This window comes from Coffea eugenioides, chromosome 1 (assembly GCF_003713205.1).
Source record: "Coffea eugenioides isolate CCC68of chromosome 1, Ceug_1.0, whole genome shotgun sequence".
Classification (NCBI taxonomy): domain Eukaryota; kingdom Viridiplantae; phylum Streptophyta; class Magnoliopsida; order Gentianales; family Rubiaceae; genus Coffea; species Coffea eugenioides.
In genome coordinates, this window is record NC_040035.1 from 599,539 (window position 1) to 616,956 (window position 17,418).

At 38.3% G+C, this 17,418-nt stretch overlaps 2 protein-coding genes across 3 annotated transcripts; one reads left to right on the forward strand and one right to left on the reverse strand.

Annotated features, from left to right (window-relative positions):
• Positions 1 to 1,669: 1,669 nt before the first annotated feature.
• On the reverse strand, positions 1,670 to 7,150 carry LOC113759603 (subtilisin-like protease SBT3.18). The gene is made up of 11 exons (XM_027302184.1): positions 7,133 to 7,150; positions 6,523 to 6,614; positions 6,307 to 6,404; positions 6,038 to 6,202; positions 4,746 to 5,419; positions 3,566 to 3,633; positions 3,120 to 3,359; positions 2,805 to 2,922; positions 2,490 to 2,703; positions 2,098 to 2,343; positions 1,670 to 2,067 (listed from the first exon to the last, which is right to left on the reverse strand). The coding sequence occupies exons 1-11, from the start codon at positions 7,148 to 7,150 to the stop codon at positions 1,670 to 1,672; spliced, it is 2,331 nt and encodes a 776-aa protein (XP_027157985.1).
• A 4,589-nt stretch (positions 7,151 to 11,739) lies between these two features.
• Positions 11,740 to 16,084, forward strand: LOC113749141 (probable serine/threonine-protein kinase PBL16). Of its 2 annotated transcripts, none has more exons than XM_027292842.1 (6): positions 11,740 to 11,868; positions 12,908 to 13,212; positions 13,307 to 13,442; positions 14,323 to 14,459; positions 15,038 to 15,161; positions 15,412 to 16,084. In XM_027292842.1, exons 1-6 carry the CDS (start codon positions 11,796 to 11,798, stop codon positions 15,810 to 15,812), a joined length of 1,176 nt encoding a protein of 391 aa, XP_027148643.1. In that variant the 5' UTR covers positions 11,740 to 11,795; the 3' UTR covers positions 15,813 to 16,084. The 2 variants fall into 2 exon arrangements, with proteins under 2 accessions (XP_027148643.1, XP_027148715.1); XM_027292914.1 differs by lacking the exon at positions 11,740 to 11,868 and adding an exon at positions 12,330 to 12,359.
• Positions 16,085 to 17,418: the final 1,334 nt, after the last annotated feature.

Here is a 17,418-nt window from a genome sequence, read left to right on the forward strand (position 1 = left end):
TAGTGAATATTACTACCGGAATAGGGTTGGATATGATTCTTCAAGAAATTTTAAGTTTTAGGCTATGAAACTGTCATTTGCACGTGAAGTTTTTGTCAAGAAGTCAATTGACTTTTACTGACTAAACAAACCTTAATCCCAGATCATACTCCAAAAGCCGGCATTTGCACGTCAAGTTGATTGGCAAGTTTTACCATGATTTGCACATCAATTTGATCACATCCCCCGCCCCGCCACCCGAAAAAAAAAAATATAATTATATATAATATGTAATTTAATTAGTTATAAACTTATGATAATGATATTATTAGTTAGATGTATTATATAATGTATATTAGTGTATGTAATATAATTGATATTATCAATTATACGAATAATTAGACATGTCTACTAATAGAATTTATTAATTAGTTATACTAAATTTACTAATACATTTATACTAAATTTCTAATTACACTTAATAGAATAACATTTTTTTCTCAAAAAAAAAGCACAAACACAATAATGAATTAGTAATTGTATTTGTAGCAAAAGTGAAAACTTAACTATTTTAGTTGTATTTATTTCATCATGTTGGATTGTATTCAAATAACTTTTGTTTGATTGTTTTTATGAGTTTCAATTGTAAAATTAAAATGAATAATAATTTGATGATGTGTTGATATTTTAGTACTTAATTATTTATTAAAATTTAACTATAATAAAATTTTATTAACTCCGCGAAGAAAATTTTATTAACCCCGCAGGGCAGGGGGAGTGGGAGGCGGGGGACGGGGCGGGGGTGGGGGGAGTTTGTAGGCAACGGGGCGGGGGAGGGGGAGGGGTCCCCCGCCCCAACCCCGGCTCCCCCATCCCCCGCCCCAACCCCGCCCCGTTGCCATCCCTACCCTCTCTAAACAAATAAGAGTGGTTAGGTTGGTAACATGGTTCAAAGTCTCGGCCGAGGTCGAGACGACTTGGCCAAATCATCGCTGGAACGGATCCCTTTGATACGATACCGAGACAAGATGATTCCGAAATATTTGACTCGCCGAGAACTCGGGCAAAAAGTCTCTGATGCGGATAGTCTCGGTCGAGTCAACCCGAATTATTCCGAATCAACTTGCAAATTTATATTTTATAGATTTTCTTTTGCTAATTTTTTTATTATTTTTGTTAAGCATATTTTTGAATATTATTCACAATTTTAGAATATTAAATGTTTCAAAATTTACGTTTTATCGAAATCGTGATCAATATGCTGAGACCGATATGGATCGGTCCAGGCCAGACCGCGACTTGGAACCCACACGGGATCCTCAGTGCCACTTTTCCAATGGCAATTCAGTGCCACTTCTATATTTATGCCAAATGTCCTATTTATTTAATTTGTCATGTATTGTTTATTTAAATTTCTTCTACTATCACGTGATAAGTGGAATTGGTACTAGATTTGGCACCGAGTAGTGGCATAGAGGATCCCAACTGGAACCCACCATGGTTGTAATCTACTGCTGGAGTACTTCTTTCATTAATTAAGCAGCACGTCATTATGTTCTTTTATCCCAACAAGGAACATGATATCGGAAATCCAGAGAATGTCTTTATGGAATTCAACAACAACAACAACATTAATGTGGTTGGATATACAACAACAACAGCAACAACAAATAATGAATGTGAAAGGAGTCTAAATGTTGGCAATAGCTTGAAATCCATGGCCTCCAACAGCAGTATCCATCGTAGCAGTAGCTGCGGTGGTAGCAGTGTTAACAAGGACAACCAGCGGGCTCCTAACGTGATGAAATCCGTCGGACCAAACAATCTCCCCGAAATCAAATCTGCCTTGGGATATCTTGTTGGGTATGAGGGTGACATAAAATGTACGTTCTTGCTTAAAAGGTGAGAAAATCAAGAGCTTAGGCCACACCACCACATCCACCCCCTGAGGATTCACCACCCTCACAAAGTAAACTGCTATCTTCCCCCAACCACCCACGTTACGGACTTTCCTTGTAATCGTGGTGGTCCTCTGTAGATTCAGAACTGTGATGGATGGGTAGTTTAGGTTGGCATTGCTTGTTCTACCTCTACCTCTGCCTCCTCCTGTTGTTGAACTGGAACTGGGGAAGCAGAATGTCTTTGTACGATTCATGTCATGAAGAACCAAGCTCCTGATCTGATCCTCGGTGTAGCCAATGTTACAAAGAAAGACGAGGTAGTCTTCTGGCTTCATTTCGTAAACCAGCCCCGGGTCCATTGCTCTGAGTGGATTTATGTGGCCAGCACCAATGTCGAAAGGATCAGATGCTTTGATTGATCCAACGGCAAGAATTTGATCATTTGATGTGTCAGTGGTGTATGCTACGAGTGCAATGCATTATCAAGAGTTACTGATCCATATAAACAAGAAAAATAACACCACAAAATATGATTCAACTGAATAAGCAAAAATTTAGTTAGTTATCCTGTGGCATCATAGCATGTTATTAAGTGATAAGTGTAAATACCAGTAGTCATGAGAGCAGATCGAATTGCAGCAGGAGACCAGTCAGGATGAGCAGATTTAAGAAGAGCAACAACACCTGACACGTGAGGACATGACATAGAAGTCCCAGATTGGAAATTCCAATCAACGGAACGCCGGTCATCTAGAGTCGGAGTTGGAGGAGACATTGGAGGCCATGCTGCCAATATGTTGATTCCTGGAGCGCTTATGTCTGGCTGTTTTATTGGCCAATACATTAATTGTAACAATTACACGCTCATGATCAGAGTAGTACGTATATTATATACAGTTGGATGGATTGGGAGGTTGCTAGTACCTTGAGAAAATCAGGGGAGATAGAACTTGGCCCTCTAGAAGAGAAGTCCGCGACTATGGGTGCTGGAGCCCTTTTCAGAACCGTTTTACTGGGAAATATCTGTATTGTGGGAGGACGACTACTTCGCATGCATGTCGATGGAAAACACCATACGCAGTCAGGTCCAGAAATTAATCTTAATACCATGGTATGTATAGATGCTTCATAATTACCAAATATTAGTGCTCAAGAAAGATATAGATAATGTACTAGTAGTAGTAGTAGTAAATCATTAGTATAAGATGGAGAAAATTAACAGGAGCTCACTCTATCGACCGAGACAGATATTGAGCCATTTTGGTGCCTTGAATGATGTCAAGGAGCAGCAGAGGGAGAATGGTAATATCAGGGAACGGCCTACTCAAAGGCTCCACAAAGATGAGCCCTGCTGCACTTCTATTTCTTGCTGCTGCCTCCGCCTCTTCCCTCCTTACTGATCCCACGCTCGAGAAGCATAGGATTATCTTTCCATCTGCTTTTGCTGTTACATTTTTAACGCTCTCTGTTCTGCAAACCCTGTCATTGAAATCAACCATAATAATAATGCCAATAAATTCACCATGCTGGAAGAATACAATTAGACAATGAGGGCAAAGTGAGAAAATTGTGTTTGAGGTTCCTGCAGAAAGCAAAAAAAAAAAAAAATACTAGCAAGCTGGCAAGCTCCAAGTTTTAGGCTTTTGTAGGAGGGAGGGATGGATATATCGTATATGTTACCCTACCCACTGGAAAAATAATTGCTGGCGTTGGACAATATTGCTGTTATTGGATGGGCCACGAAGCCTTCACCCTGCACATACATACATATATTAATAAAAATTAGGCTCATAAATTAAATGATGATGGAATAAATAGGCAACCTCCTCCTCCTCAACACGGATATGGCATACGGGTCTCTGTCTTTCCAATGTAGAATTCTGTTATTTTTACAAGATTTTGCATAGTATATTCGTATAATTTGTTAAAAAAAACAAGGATTACATTAACAAGTCTGAAATAACTCGTTGGGCAGGGGAGTAGGACAATGAGAGCCAACATTAAACACTTGTAACTGACCAATGCAAGTTGGTTCAATTGGTAAGAACGAATCACTTTTTCTTATAAAAGATCGTGTGTATTTGAATATCATTGTCTTTTTTTTTTTTCGACAGTCAGTAATAATCTATTTTACACCTACACCTATTCCTACTTCTTACTCTAACTTATTCTAAGGGGGGCTCAACTGGACCAATAGAAGCGTCGATGGAAATTGAACCATTATCGGATCAGACAGGTGCATTACACATCTATTTGGATTTTTTAGAGAACCATATGATGTGACAATTGATGGAAGACAAGATCTAAACCCTTGCTTCCCACCCCACCAAGTCTTTGGCCACCAGCCTTTGATATCATTGTCAATGTGTGAAAATCGCGATCTATAATGGTGTCGATCTATAAGAATTTTTGTAATCAATCTATAATCCGTGGTGGTGGTGATAGGAGCCAACTCAACTCGCACAAACTTTTTCTTACACAAAAAAGAAAGAATTTGTAGTTTCACTGCTACTAAAATTAGTGAAAAAAAAAAGAAAGAAAGAAAAGGTCTGTTACACTTGGAGGAGCCCCGAATCTATCCTTTTTATATCACTATCCATCACTACCCTAAGATTCTAGAGTCTAGACAGACATTCATTTAAGTTCCCACTACGGGGTTGTAATAGCAGTATGATAGAATCTTGGTTGTAACTGTTCTTCTGAACAGTGAGACCACTAGATCCTCATCGTCTTGGGCTAAGTACGTTTGTCTACAAAATGGTATTCTTTTTTTTTTTTTTGTTCTGAAAAGAATATGGAGGAGGAAACTGGAAAGCTCTGAGCAGTAAAGTTAGAAATCGTTTGTCAGGAGAACGAATAAATTACCAGAAAAGAAAGTGCGCAGTCCAAAACAATCCGAGTTGGAAAACTTCGATCAATAGTTGAAGCAGCTACGGAGATGGACCAGGGGAACACGTTCTCCACCAGAGACGGGTCCGGACCGCTGTTGCCCGCCGAGAACACCACGCTCACTCCCATTTGCATGGCGTGGAAGGATCCGATTGAAGCCGCCGTTGCGAAGAAGGCTCTCAGGGGTGGCCTTAGCCCGAACGATCCCGATATCACGTTCACCCCATCGTGCAATGCCTTGTCGAAGGCCGCCATAATATCCGCTTCTGTGCATCTCCCCTCCAAATTCACGTTCCAGCAGACTTTGTAGACGGCCAGCCGCGCCCTGGGGGCGCCACCCCTCCCCGTTCCCTGTCCAAAACCACCCAAGAAGCTGGCGTTTTTCACCACCGACCCCACTGCGGTGGAAGCTACGTGGGTGCCGTGGCCAACCGCGTCCAGAGGGGATTCGTATTCCAGGTTGCGGGTCTTGTTCAATTTCCCATAACGGCGCTCGAATCCTCCGAGGTAGTAGGTTGCCCCGATGAGCTTGCGGTTACAAGCTGTGGCCGGGTCGAAGTGCTCGCCGGATACACATTTACCTTTCCACGATGCAGGAACAGGTCCCATCCCTGGTTCTTCCCGGAAACTATGTGACTCTGCCCATATACCTGCATGCCGCAGCCCCAGCCGCCGCCGCATTGGCAATTATAAATCATGAACCATGCATGAATGAATTTTTAATGCCCAGTTAGTGCATGGTTGTATCCTGTTTGGATAAACTAGCGTAGGACCACTAATTCTACCAAAATCCACTACTTCACCATACTCCTGTACTCGTTTAATCTTGCTATTCTTTTCCTAGTAGTAGCAATTCTTTTCTACATGAACATTTTGTTGCAAAAGTTGAAGATTTTGACAGACTGATGTTCCACATCAATCAATCAATACATTTGGGTTTATACTATCCTTGACTGTTTTCGATCCTAATAATTGATTAGTAAAACCGGCCCCTCAAAGGAGACTGACAAATTTTCTTTTCGTTAATGAATTTGCTAAGTCTCCTCCAGTGTCAATTAATAACTAACTGTAATTATGTTAAATATTTTCCAATTACATGATTTATAGGCCTGTTTTCCTTTTACATGCGTCAATCTTCTTTACCTGGTTCCACCCACCTGAAACATTATTGCATTATGTTCGCATACTCAGAATTAAGTAGGTCTGAAATGAATATCCTGAGAATCTCTCTGATTTAAGTGGGTCGTGTAATCAAATTTAAGGACCACCTGTATCAAAAACTCCAACGATTACGTCACCACCATAGGCTTGCTGCCACATTGGAGTTGCCTTTTCAGTACTGTAGTCCATGCTAAGACCAAGAAAATCCCAGCTCCTGGTCGTATGCAAATGTACTGTCTTGCTTTTGAAAATTGATATCACTCCCTTTGTATCTGCAATGATTTCTTTGGAATTAGTTACTTATGTATTGAACCTCCTTAAGGCTTTTACAGCCACAATCCTCACTGAAGCAGACACTTAGCTGCAAGCTACTTACTTGATAGGACCTGTGCTTGTGTTGAATTTAGTGTTGCTGAAAAACCTGAGAATCCATGCTTGTAGCTATACAGCATGGCTTGCTTCGCGTCTTTTTTGCTGTACATGGTAAAATTTATAAAGCAAACATAGATGCGTAAAAAACTACGATCTACGACTCGAAGAACTACGTATTAATTCTTCCTGGAGAAATATTGATGATGATATACTCATTTACCTTGTAAACACAGTGCTAAGAAGTTGGAGATGATGTTTTGAAGTGAGATCAGGAGCTTTATTCTGATTGTGCCCTAAATAGACTATGTAAACCTGTGACAACAAGAAGGAAAAATAAGGATGAGACTGATCATTGCAGGAAGAGGCTTGGAAAAAGTTAAAAACTTTTTATAATGAATGTTACATGAGAAGTAGACACTGAAGAAATTAAATAGAGTGAAAGTGAGAGGGATAGGCCCCAAGAGCGCTGAAAAGCATGAGACATTGTTCCTAGTGGAGAATCACATGTGAGGTTGGGAATAAATAGGGTAGAAAAGGTTCATCTCTATGAGACTATGACTCGTATACATGGTTGCTAAAGGAAAGATTGTTACGTCAGTGCGTGCCTTTGAAGGATTTTCAAGGCTGCAGGAATACTGATGCACCTCTATTGTAGTATTATGATTTTTTTTTTTCTTAAGATATATAGTTGAAAAGATGGAAATGTCCTTTCCCTCCTTTTGGTTCTCTCTCTTCTTGCATCTATAGACATGGTATTATAGAGCCTAGCCTCACCGTATTTCAGAAAAGAGAACAATTTCATAGAGCTCCACTATGGACAATATGAATACCTTAAAAGGAAGTACCATGTCAGCCTCATCATTCTTTACTGTAAAAAAATTTTTCGGTATTGTTTTGCTTATAAACTTGATAACTTGGCTAACTTTGGTCCATTATTAAGTACATAGATGGACTACATGGCTTTTGGAAGATCTTAATCAACAGGTCAATAGAATGCTTTCTGATGCTAGGTTTTTTTCATGCATAGATATGGACTCTTTTTTCAGTATCTGTCACACAATTTGTTCAGGCGGGGTGCAAGACATTAGAAATCACATACGACTAAGAATACTGACTGTGAGGTGACATAATTCAGTTACTGCTACCTAATTTGTTTGTTAGCTAATTTCCATAGTAAATGTTACTCAACAATGGATTGGAAATAACATGTAAATGACTCTGTCAAGGAAAAAAGGACTTGGCAATGCTTTATTTTCTTTTGCAAACACCATGCATATACAAGCGGTATCTACCTGGTTGAGGCCATAGGGATGTTAAGTAGTCTATTACCTACCTTCCAATACATTCTACTGGGGAATGCTAGACAAAGAAACAACTTCTAGGCATACACCAATTACACAGAGTTCTATGTTAGCCTGCATAAACACATCTATCAAGTGATGAATGCCTGAAAACCTATAGCTATCCAAGCTATACAAGCTTTCGGTTTCAATAAGCAATCAAAAGAATCTCATTTGATGAATAACTTATTCCTTTCATTTCATATTTATACATTCGTAGAGCTACCCCTAGACGTCTTGTGAATTTAGCATTGATCTTTGAAGATACTTCTAAACTACAAGTATCAGGGAAGGTCTCAACCTTCGTAGGCATAGGTAACTCATGTAGTACCTATTGCAACTACACCACATATACAGGAATTGATGCAAAAATTCTTTTAATTCATACTAGGTTAATCATTGCCTAGCTAGTATGATCTTTCTTCTATACGTTACGTAAATTGAGCTCAATTCTGTTGTGTAATTGCAGAATTATCATAAGGACATTAGACTTTCGAATCACGTAAAATTCTACCTTCCAAACAAACTTCCCATCATTAAACCTTGCAAATGAACTTTTGATACAAGCTTGGTAAGGTATTTGATTCCTTTCATCTCAATATGATTGCATATTTGTGCTTCATGACTTCAATTTCACTGAAATTTAATTGTACTGAAGCAGTAAGTTTGCTTGGATCAGTGGTGATTTCAAGTGCATCATCTAGGGTTTCTGGTAGTAATCAGCATATCATTCATGGTTGGGATGGACAATGAAATTTAATTCATACTTCAGGATGGTATATTACACTGTAGATGCAGAACTAATTGAATATATTGAGTTCCAAATATGCATGTATGGCCAATCTGGATAGTTAGCAGAAAGAAAGACAAATCTCTACAAGTGTTGGACCAAAGCATGAAGCTCCTTGGAAATTTGGAACTCTTGACAATTTGCTAATGATACAAAACAGTAGCTTTGCATGCATTTGTACGAGTAGTATCCCACTATCTGAATATATGGAAAAAACTGCCTCATTCGAGAATCCAATTTTTGGTTACTGGCATAGCCATTCTTGAATTTCGAATGATATTCCACTGTGTTTGTTCCTTTATTTTCATTTCTCAATGTTGTATTTGTTGCTTGCTGTGTTTAACAGAGCTAACAGTTACCGGTTAAAAGATAAATTTTTTGCTTACATTTGTTTCTCTCGTCTTTTTCCAGATATTCAAACTGTTGGTAAGGAAAAACATCGTTCTAGACAATCAACTAATCACAAGAGTTACTGAGGGCCTTCTTTATAAAGAAGTAAATAATGTTGCCAGTAGCTGTGATACAACGTGAGTTATCAGACCTAGTTAAAGGACAGGAAATACACTTGAGTGATGAAATGTAGGTACATTCAGCATGAACGGAATGAGAGATGCCGAAACGTCATCCTTCTCATGGGCATCTAATTAGCAACTTTATCTTGCATTTCTAAGTCTTCTAGGTCACCTATGAGTACTTTGGAGCAAAATCTGTAAGCACTTCATCTATTTTGCATTCAATTCTAATGTATTGGTTAAGTTGCCATGTCATACATGGTATGAAAATGGCCAACTTTGTGTAGTCTGAACTGTTAATATAGGTTGAGCGTTTTGGCTAGAAATTTGCTGTTTATGATGGATTATCCAAGCCAAAACTTGCTGTTTATGATGGATTATCCACATTCGCAAGGTAGTTGTTGAGGAGACATATGCCTATTTGCTCATTGCCGGGATACCGTCTTGCGTCTCCCTGATTGAGAACTAGAAAATCGCTGACAACACAAGTCGTTGCACTAGTTTACACCAAGATTGGAATTTGTCAGTGAAACTTTGAGTATGGCAAAAACTATTGCCTCAAGATAAAACTAGAGAATTTCAGTGTCTTTACTTACGTTTTGTATTTGGCATATGATAAATTGTAAGTTGGGAATTAGGCTGTCTGTGGGTCTTTCCAGGGCTAGAATGTAAAACAAGAGGGGACCTTACCTGCATCAGCAAAGCCCCACCACACACACATCTTGCACCATGGATTTCTCGAATTGAATCTTAACCTGGGATACTTCCTAGAGCCTGTCGGAAGAAAGAGAATTAGAAGCTTATCAGTGATCATCAAGTGGGACACTGAGCTCAGGTTTCCACTGTGCACACTCTCTATTTGTAGCCATCTTTGGGATAAGCCACAACTTTATTCCAATCAAACTGGACCTAGAAAAGGAGGGGGCTGCTAAATAGGCCCCCAGGGCTGTCTATGCAAAGCAACATGATTTATGCAGTTGCAGTAAAAAACGATTTCCATTTGAAGTCAACTGTTGAAGAAGTAGAAAGTCTTTGTGCCATACGTGTTGTGATTTGGCATTCTCTATATACATTAGCAAGTTTTTCAGCTAAGACCTAAGAATGAATGAAGTTAATAATATAAAACGAACATTGTGCACGTTTTTTGTGATTAAGAAGTCGGCCAACTTAAGGAGCATGCACTAAGTTTTGTATGCCACTTCCTCTTATCAGCGCAGACCGCCTGAAATTATACTCAATGCTGCTCTTCCCTGTTCACACAAATGATGAACTTTGATTTCTTGTAGCCAATTATATCCGAAGAAGCTCCAAAGTTGCATTTATCTTCAAGAAGTGGTTAATTACCACGGACCCTGTTCACTCAGTTGCCAGTCCTGAGGATGATTGTTTAATGAGTCATGTCAGTGATGAGTGACTGTGTGAACATATTACTCCTTGACTGGGATTCATCAGGGAAGTGGGTGGACAAATTCAATTGAAAATCAAGTATCAAAGAGATAATGGACCATTAAGTCTTGGCACCAATCAATCCAGTGCACACACAATACTTGTCACTGCAGGAAAGGGTATATATTATCAAAGAGATAATGGACCATTAATCAATCAAAGTATCAATCTTTGTCCCTCCAGGTTCAGGGTAAACATCATACCAGACGCTAGTCAACGCTACACATGGTCATATTAAATATTTAAACATGCCAGTGAAATTTAACAGGTTTCTGGGCTTGTTTCCCCCCTGTTCATAGCAGATCAGGGGTGTGAATCTTGAGCGCTGTCAATTCAACCAAGAGGTGTCCCAAAAGTTTTGATTTAAGAAAAACATAAAAAAATGTTTTGCAATTTCAACTTGCCAGAAGACTCCAGGGACGCCCTTTGTCACATTCTCAAGTGGTCAAATCTTTGACATGCTTGATAATCTTTAGAGACTTTCGAAGAAGATGTCCTCCAACTTTACATCCCTAAATAATGGTAGCATGTTCATGCACCTGCAGAGCTATTTAAAGATGGCCCCTTGAATAGCAGTAATAATGGAAACTATTACTACAATTACCTAATACATGAGAAGATGGTATGTGTACCTAGACTCATCATTAATGATTAATACATGAGAAGAAGAAGAAGTATGAAATGGCAGGTAAGGTGGCTGCATATGCTAAAAAGTACAAAGTACCTATAATAGTACCAGTAGAGATGGCAACTTTGGGGAGTCAAAGAGGCGTGACAACGAGGATAAAAGGGACAGGGCGCACGCTAACAAGTGAAAAGAAGAGAGAGAGAGACAGCAAGAAAAAGAAGAGTAGGAGGAGAATGATGGAAAAGGATTGATTGGTGGGGATGGAAAATGCTGCAGGGGCGCACTAACCTCCCACTCCCAGTAGAGGAGTCCAACTGAAAATTGAAAAGTACTCAGCACACCAACGGCTTCAAAACAAGAATACAGTAATCACTCTAGCCTAAGCCAGGCAGGCAACCAAGTCCAACCCACCTCAACAATTCAGACCCCATCAGCATCATTGCCTTCAGCCCAAATGGAATAACTAGAGACGATTATCACTGCACAGTCATCACAAACACAAACAGCATTCAGCAAGACCTTAACTTTTGGCCATTACTCCTAATTTCTCATTTTGAGGATGTCTTGTTTGTTTTAGTGCTTTTTTTGTTCTGTCTTTTTTTAAAAAAAATTTTTTTGGGGCGGGTCTGATAATAACTCTGGAGTACTTTTGGTGAGGGGGTGTTGTTGTTGTTGTTGTTGTTTTGTTTCCTTGCATGAGTGAGTAAGTGGAGAGCGGCGTTTTGTTGGGTGGTGGCTTCTGCTTGGCATTTAGTGGGTGTATCATCACATCGTAATATGGGAAACTGCTGGTGGTTTGGCAGAAGGTGGGAGCCTTCAATCTACAGAGTTTCTTCTAATGCAAAGTCAGGTTTGGCTTTCTTCTTCTCCGTCGTTGCTGATATTTGGATTATGTTCTTTAGCTATAATATTTCCTAGAAAATGTAGAAAAACTTTTCCAGGATCCCTATACTTCAACTCAGGTTTTCCACTTGCTGCTTTAGGTTGGGAAGTTGTGTGTTCTTTTTCATAGTAAACGACACGTGAGTTGGAAAGACATAATGAAGAAATAAAGGATATGCTAAAAGTTCTCTGAATGAGAAGGTGGAGGTTCTTGATAAAGTTGCAGGGTGCTAATCCTTTTAGTTTGCAACAGATCTTCTTATTTTCCCATGATCTGGGGTCCTTTTCAGAAAGAGAGGTTTTTTCAAATTGTTCCAGCTTCCCATTTAAAAACTAAAGAATGGCCATTTGTTCATCAGTGTCTGGATTGGTCGTTCTTTCCTCACCCAAATTAGCTACATAAGAGTTACCTGTATTCCAAAATTGCTGCACTGTACCTGTAGTTGGATGTCGAAATTTGTAAGTGAAGTCTTCTTTCTTCGGTCTTGTAACATGGCAAATGCCGGTAAGTAATTTTAGGAGTCACTTTCTCTTTTTGCAACTAATTTCAACCACAATATGGTAACAAATTTGGGTCAGTCAAGATTTAAGTACTGAGCCAGGAAAGAATCTTGTCTGGATGTATATCCTTTTATAGGCAAATTACATGTTTTCCAATAGTTGTACCCCAAAATTCCTCCTTTACGCAGGAAAGCCCTTATATTAATTGCCTATTGTCCAAATGAATTGCTGGTATGAGTTAAAGAAAACGACCTCTAGGCATCTAAATTTGTTCCAGTCGCCTTGCACACGCTCCATTTTTCTACACAGCAAGTTTTAGCCCCATCATGTAGTACAACGTTATATTATGCATTCTGTTTTATCTATTACACTGACTCACCAATTTAAACTTAGCTTGTACACTTCTCCAAGTGTATTGTTGAGGTCACTTTAGTTTTTCTCAAGACTTCTCCTTGTAGCATTGGACATATTGGTAAACAGATTTGTCTTTTCATGCTCCTCTTCAGAGTCTTCCAAGGATAGCCCATCAGGAATGGTAAGGAAGGATGACAGAAAGCTACCATCAAATCCTGAAGAAGTAGAAGACCTGCGTCGTAGTTCATCTGCAAACCCATTGATTGTATTCACATTCGATGAACTAAAAACCATCACTGACAACTTTAGACAAGATCACATGCTGGGTGGAGGTGGATTTGGAAGCGTGTTCAAAGGTTTCATAGCTGAAGATCTAAAGAAAGGACTTCGGCCAATTCCAGTTGCTGTTAAGGTTCATGATGGGGATAACAGTTTTCAAGGTCACAGGGAATGGCTGGTAACTCTTCAAATTGTCAATAGTGATTTACTCTACCTCTTTATATGTGCAAGTAACATTTCCAATAATTATTGGAGTGGTTTGTGCTTTTCAGGCTGAAGTCGTATTCTTGGGGCAGCTTTCTCATCCAAATTTGGTGAAACTTATTGGCTACTGCTGCGAAGATGAGCACAGGGTGCTAGTGTATGAGTATATGCCTCGGGGAAGTGTAGAAAATAATCTATTCTCCAGTAAGTATTTCATAGTAGTCTTGTCCAAAGCAAAAAGAAGGAAAGATTCTTCAAAATGTTGAATAAGAAGTTTAGACATGCTATTGTGCATTGACGCTCCCTGCCTTCTTTGCCATCACTTTTGGTAGCTTTATGATATCATATCCCCAATGCCACATTCTTGTTATAGGGGAACTAGTCTCAAGTTTGAGTGAGCTACTCCTGATTATTGATCGGAGAGGGCCTCAGTTGCACAGCCATTTTGAAGTAAAGTATGTCCACCCATTGTGGTACCAATTAAATCATATGGTGCTCCTTTAGCGTGCTGGTTCCCCTGGCATATCATAGCCTTTCTGAAAGAAAATGATGTTTTTGGAGAATGATTGTTAAATATAGATAATTCATACAATAATAAAAGAGTTAATTTAGACTTTTTGTTGTGGGTTACATTCTCTTCGTTTGATACCTCTAGAGAAATTTTAGCATAATTCTGAAACACTTTCAAAGTCCTAGGTTACTGACACCCTAATGCAACAAACTTTTCATTAATACAGTTCCGATTACAGCAGAATAGCTTTAACGCATTCAATGACTCAAGTTTATACATCCAGCAGTCTGTCTCCAGGCCTCTGGAGGATATAAGAAAATGGGAGGATTGATCCTTAGATGAGTATTTTCTGGTTGTCATGATGATGAGTAATGAATTCTCCAACTGTTGTCTGATCATTTTGGGTAAGCAGTATGCCGTGATTAAACAAGCAGGTTCTACGAAGTTGTCTGCTCAAATATGTACTTGAAAGTTTCAGAGTCGATATGCCTGATTCAAGTTTCCTTTGATTTGCATTTCTCTTCCTGCACATTCTGCTGCTCAAATACCCATTGTAGTTTCCTACTGTTACAGGAGTCTTGCTTCCTCTTTCTTGGTCTACTAGAATGAAGATTGCATTTGGTGCAGCAAAAGGACTTGCTTTCCTGCATGAAGCTGAGAAACCTGTCATCTACCGCGACTTTAAAACATCTAATATTCTATTAGATCTGGTTAGTTATCAAAATACCTTCACTTGTTTCTCAACTTTTCTTGAGTTAAGCATATGCTTGTTGACGGCGAAAATACAAATGTTATGATGCAGCTAAGTTAGGCCGATTGTATAGAGTAATGTAACTGCATTGATTCATTTCTTGAGAAGTCAACAAAAAGATGTAATCTGGTGCTTCTCGATTGATCACTATTTGGATCATTGTCAGTTATTTTGGTTGTCCTTGTTTGCCAATTCTGCGGCAGCTGACTACCATTGCTGCCACCCTATCCAAGTAGAAGTCAGAGAAGTAGGTTTTTTACGTGGAAATTGTTACAGCCAAGGACGCATAATTTTCCACTTTTGAGAATAATCTGATTGAGGATTGCTGAAACACAATCATCACGAAATGGCTTGTGTGAATGCATTACTTTGGCCTGCCAATCTGGTGACCTCATTTGTTTGAAATTAGATGATGTATGCTTCAAAGGGGTCATCAAAATTTAGTATTCGTAAGAAGATGATACAAATCTTGTTCACCTTTTGATGTCTTAATGACTGGTTTGGCTTACGAGTGTAATTTGTCGTGTTTACAAACAGGACTACAATCCAAAACTGTCTGATTTTGGCCTGGCAAAAGATGGACCAGTTGGCGATAAATCTCATGTTTCTACTCGCATAATGGGCACGTATGGTTATGCTGCACCAGAATATATTATGACAGGTTAGTTTCTTATTCCTATCCTGGTGGAACTCATCTGACGCTTGCCAGCAATGTACTTTAAAGAAAGTGCACCATTTTAAATGTAATCAGCGAGATCACTACTTGCTGTAATTGTAGGATAGCATCATCAGGTTTTGGTTGGTTTCATTTGATATTCCTACTAGATTGTTGGTGAGAGATCTCGGGTTCTTTTTTTTTTTTTTCCCTCCTTCCTTTTGTTGCTTATACCCTGATTCTGACTTTGTATTAGGTCATCTGACTCCCAGAAGTGATGTTTACAGCTTCGGGGTAGTCCTTCTGGAGCTTCTAACAGGTAGAAAATCTTTGGACAAATGTAGACCAGCCCGGGAGCAGAACCTGACTGATTGGGCAGTGCCCTTGCTCCGCGAGAAGAAAAAGTTGCTTAGCATTGTAGATCCAAGATTAGAAGGAGAATATCCAGTAAAAGGTGTTCACAAGGCAGCTATGTTGGCTTATCACTCCTTAAATCGCAACCCAAAAGCACGCCCTTTGATGCGAGACATTGTAGATTCCCTGGAGCCTCTCCAGGACCATTTGGAGCAAACTCCTCCAAATGAAAAGCCTACTTTGACAGTGATTTGTGAGAACTCTGATGGAGGCATCCAGAGGAAAGATACGCTGCTAACATGACATTCTTTGCTATAGTGTTTTGCAATTTGAAATCAGAAGTTTTTTGACATGTAGAATTGTACTGTTGTATGCAGGTTTAAAGCAAAGATTAGTTTAAATTGTTTTATATGTTTTCAAATCATAAGATGGCAGGTTTAACGTATCACCTGCTCGTTTTGTGGTTGGTAAGACTAGTGCTTTTGCAGCAGACTGCAGTGTGTACCGATACGAAAACCTGATGTAGCTTGTAATGCAGGTTATTTGAGTAAAAAATGCACACCAAGTGAAGTGATTTGGCATATCCCTTTAAGAAGGTGTGCAAATGAATCGAGCCACTCGCGCGTCAAGCTCGACTCGAGCTGGCCAGTCAATCTCAAGCTCAAAATATTAATCTTGTTAGCTCGCAAGTCGATTCGTAAACTCGAGTATGTATATATATATATTTTTTATTTTTATTTTAATAATAAAATTACATATATATTCTTAATATTTTGTTATTTATTAAGAAAAAATATTATTTTATTTATCTTTTTAAAAAAATAAAATAATTATTTTTATTTTTTCGAGTTCGAACTCGAATTCGAATTTCAAAATAGTCAGTTCATCAAATTTGATTTCGAGTTCGATAAAACTAAGGCATTAATTACCAGGCCAAGTTGGGAAGTTGTTTTCCCAATTTATGTCATTAATTAGTTTTGTTGTAAAATGTGCTAACCTATGACTTTCTACATTAGCTAATCTAGGTATAAAAGAGATTGTGCATTGCTCAAAACCTTTAATTATGTTCTCAATGTTTTCCACAATTTTTTAAGGTTTTTTAGATTTTTCAATTAATAAAAAAACAAAATTTAGAATATATAAGAGTTCCTTTGATATATTTTGATTCATAAGTTTTGATAAAAAAATTCTAAATTATATACTGAAGTTTTTGTGAATTATTTTGAAGATTATTAAAACTAAATGAAACTAATAATAAATCTAATGGCAAGATTGAATGAAAGATTGGCAATTATACTATTTTGGTGAGTTGAGTGGCCAACTTGAACAAAAAAATAATTGACTTGCTAAAACAATATTTTGTTTGTGTGGCTAAATAGCTATTTAAGATTTTTAGCTGAATTTACCCATTCGTGTTTAACCTGTGTGGTACACTTGTAACTCATCTCATTAGGTTAATGCAAAATTTGGACGGAATAGCCACTAACATATACATTTATGATTTGAGAAAGCAGAATAATTTAATAGTTGCTAGCATGTAACATTTAATAAAAAGTTTTTTTTTTTTTTCCCAAAACACAACTGGAGTAATTGTGAAGCACCCAACAATTAACAAAACACAACAAAGGAAAAAAGAATTGATGCTAGCTAACCTTCGAAGCCAACAAAAGGAGGATTAAATTGAAGAGCAAATTGGGCAGCTTAGGACTGCAAACGAATCAAGTCGAGTCGAGTCTTGATTTAGTTTTATTAAGTTCGAAATTGATTCAAATTCGAATAGAGCTCGAACTCGAAAAAATAATGAATAATAAAATATTAAAAAAATAATTTTATTATTAAAATAAAAATAATTATATATATATATATCCTCGACCTCGCAAATAGACTTGCAAATTAATGAATTTAATAT

Coding starts and splice junctions, on each gene's coding strand:
- LOC113749141 (XM_027292842.1), top strand. CDS start 11,796: ATGGGAAACTGCTGGTGGTTTGGCAGAAGGTGGGAGCCTTCAATCTAC. Junction 13,213..13,306: donor AAGGTCACAGGGAATGGCTG/GTAACTCTTCAA, acceptor TGTGCTTTTCAG/GCTGAAGTCGTATTCTTGGG. Junction 15,162..15,411: donor ACCAGAATATATTATGACAG/GTTAGTTTCTTA, acceptor ACTTTGTATTAG/GTCATCTGACTCCCAGAAGT.
- LOC113759603 (XM_027302184.1), bottom strand. Junction 6,203..6,306: donor ACAAGCACAGGTCCTATCAA/GTAAGTAGCTTG, acceptor AAATCATTGCAG/ATACAAAGGGAGTGATATCA. Junction 2,344..2,489: donor ATCTGCTCTCATGACTACTG/GTATTTACACTT, acceptor TTGCACTCGTAG/CATACACCACTGACACATCA.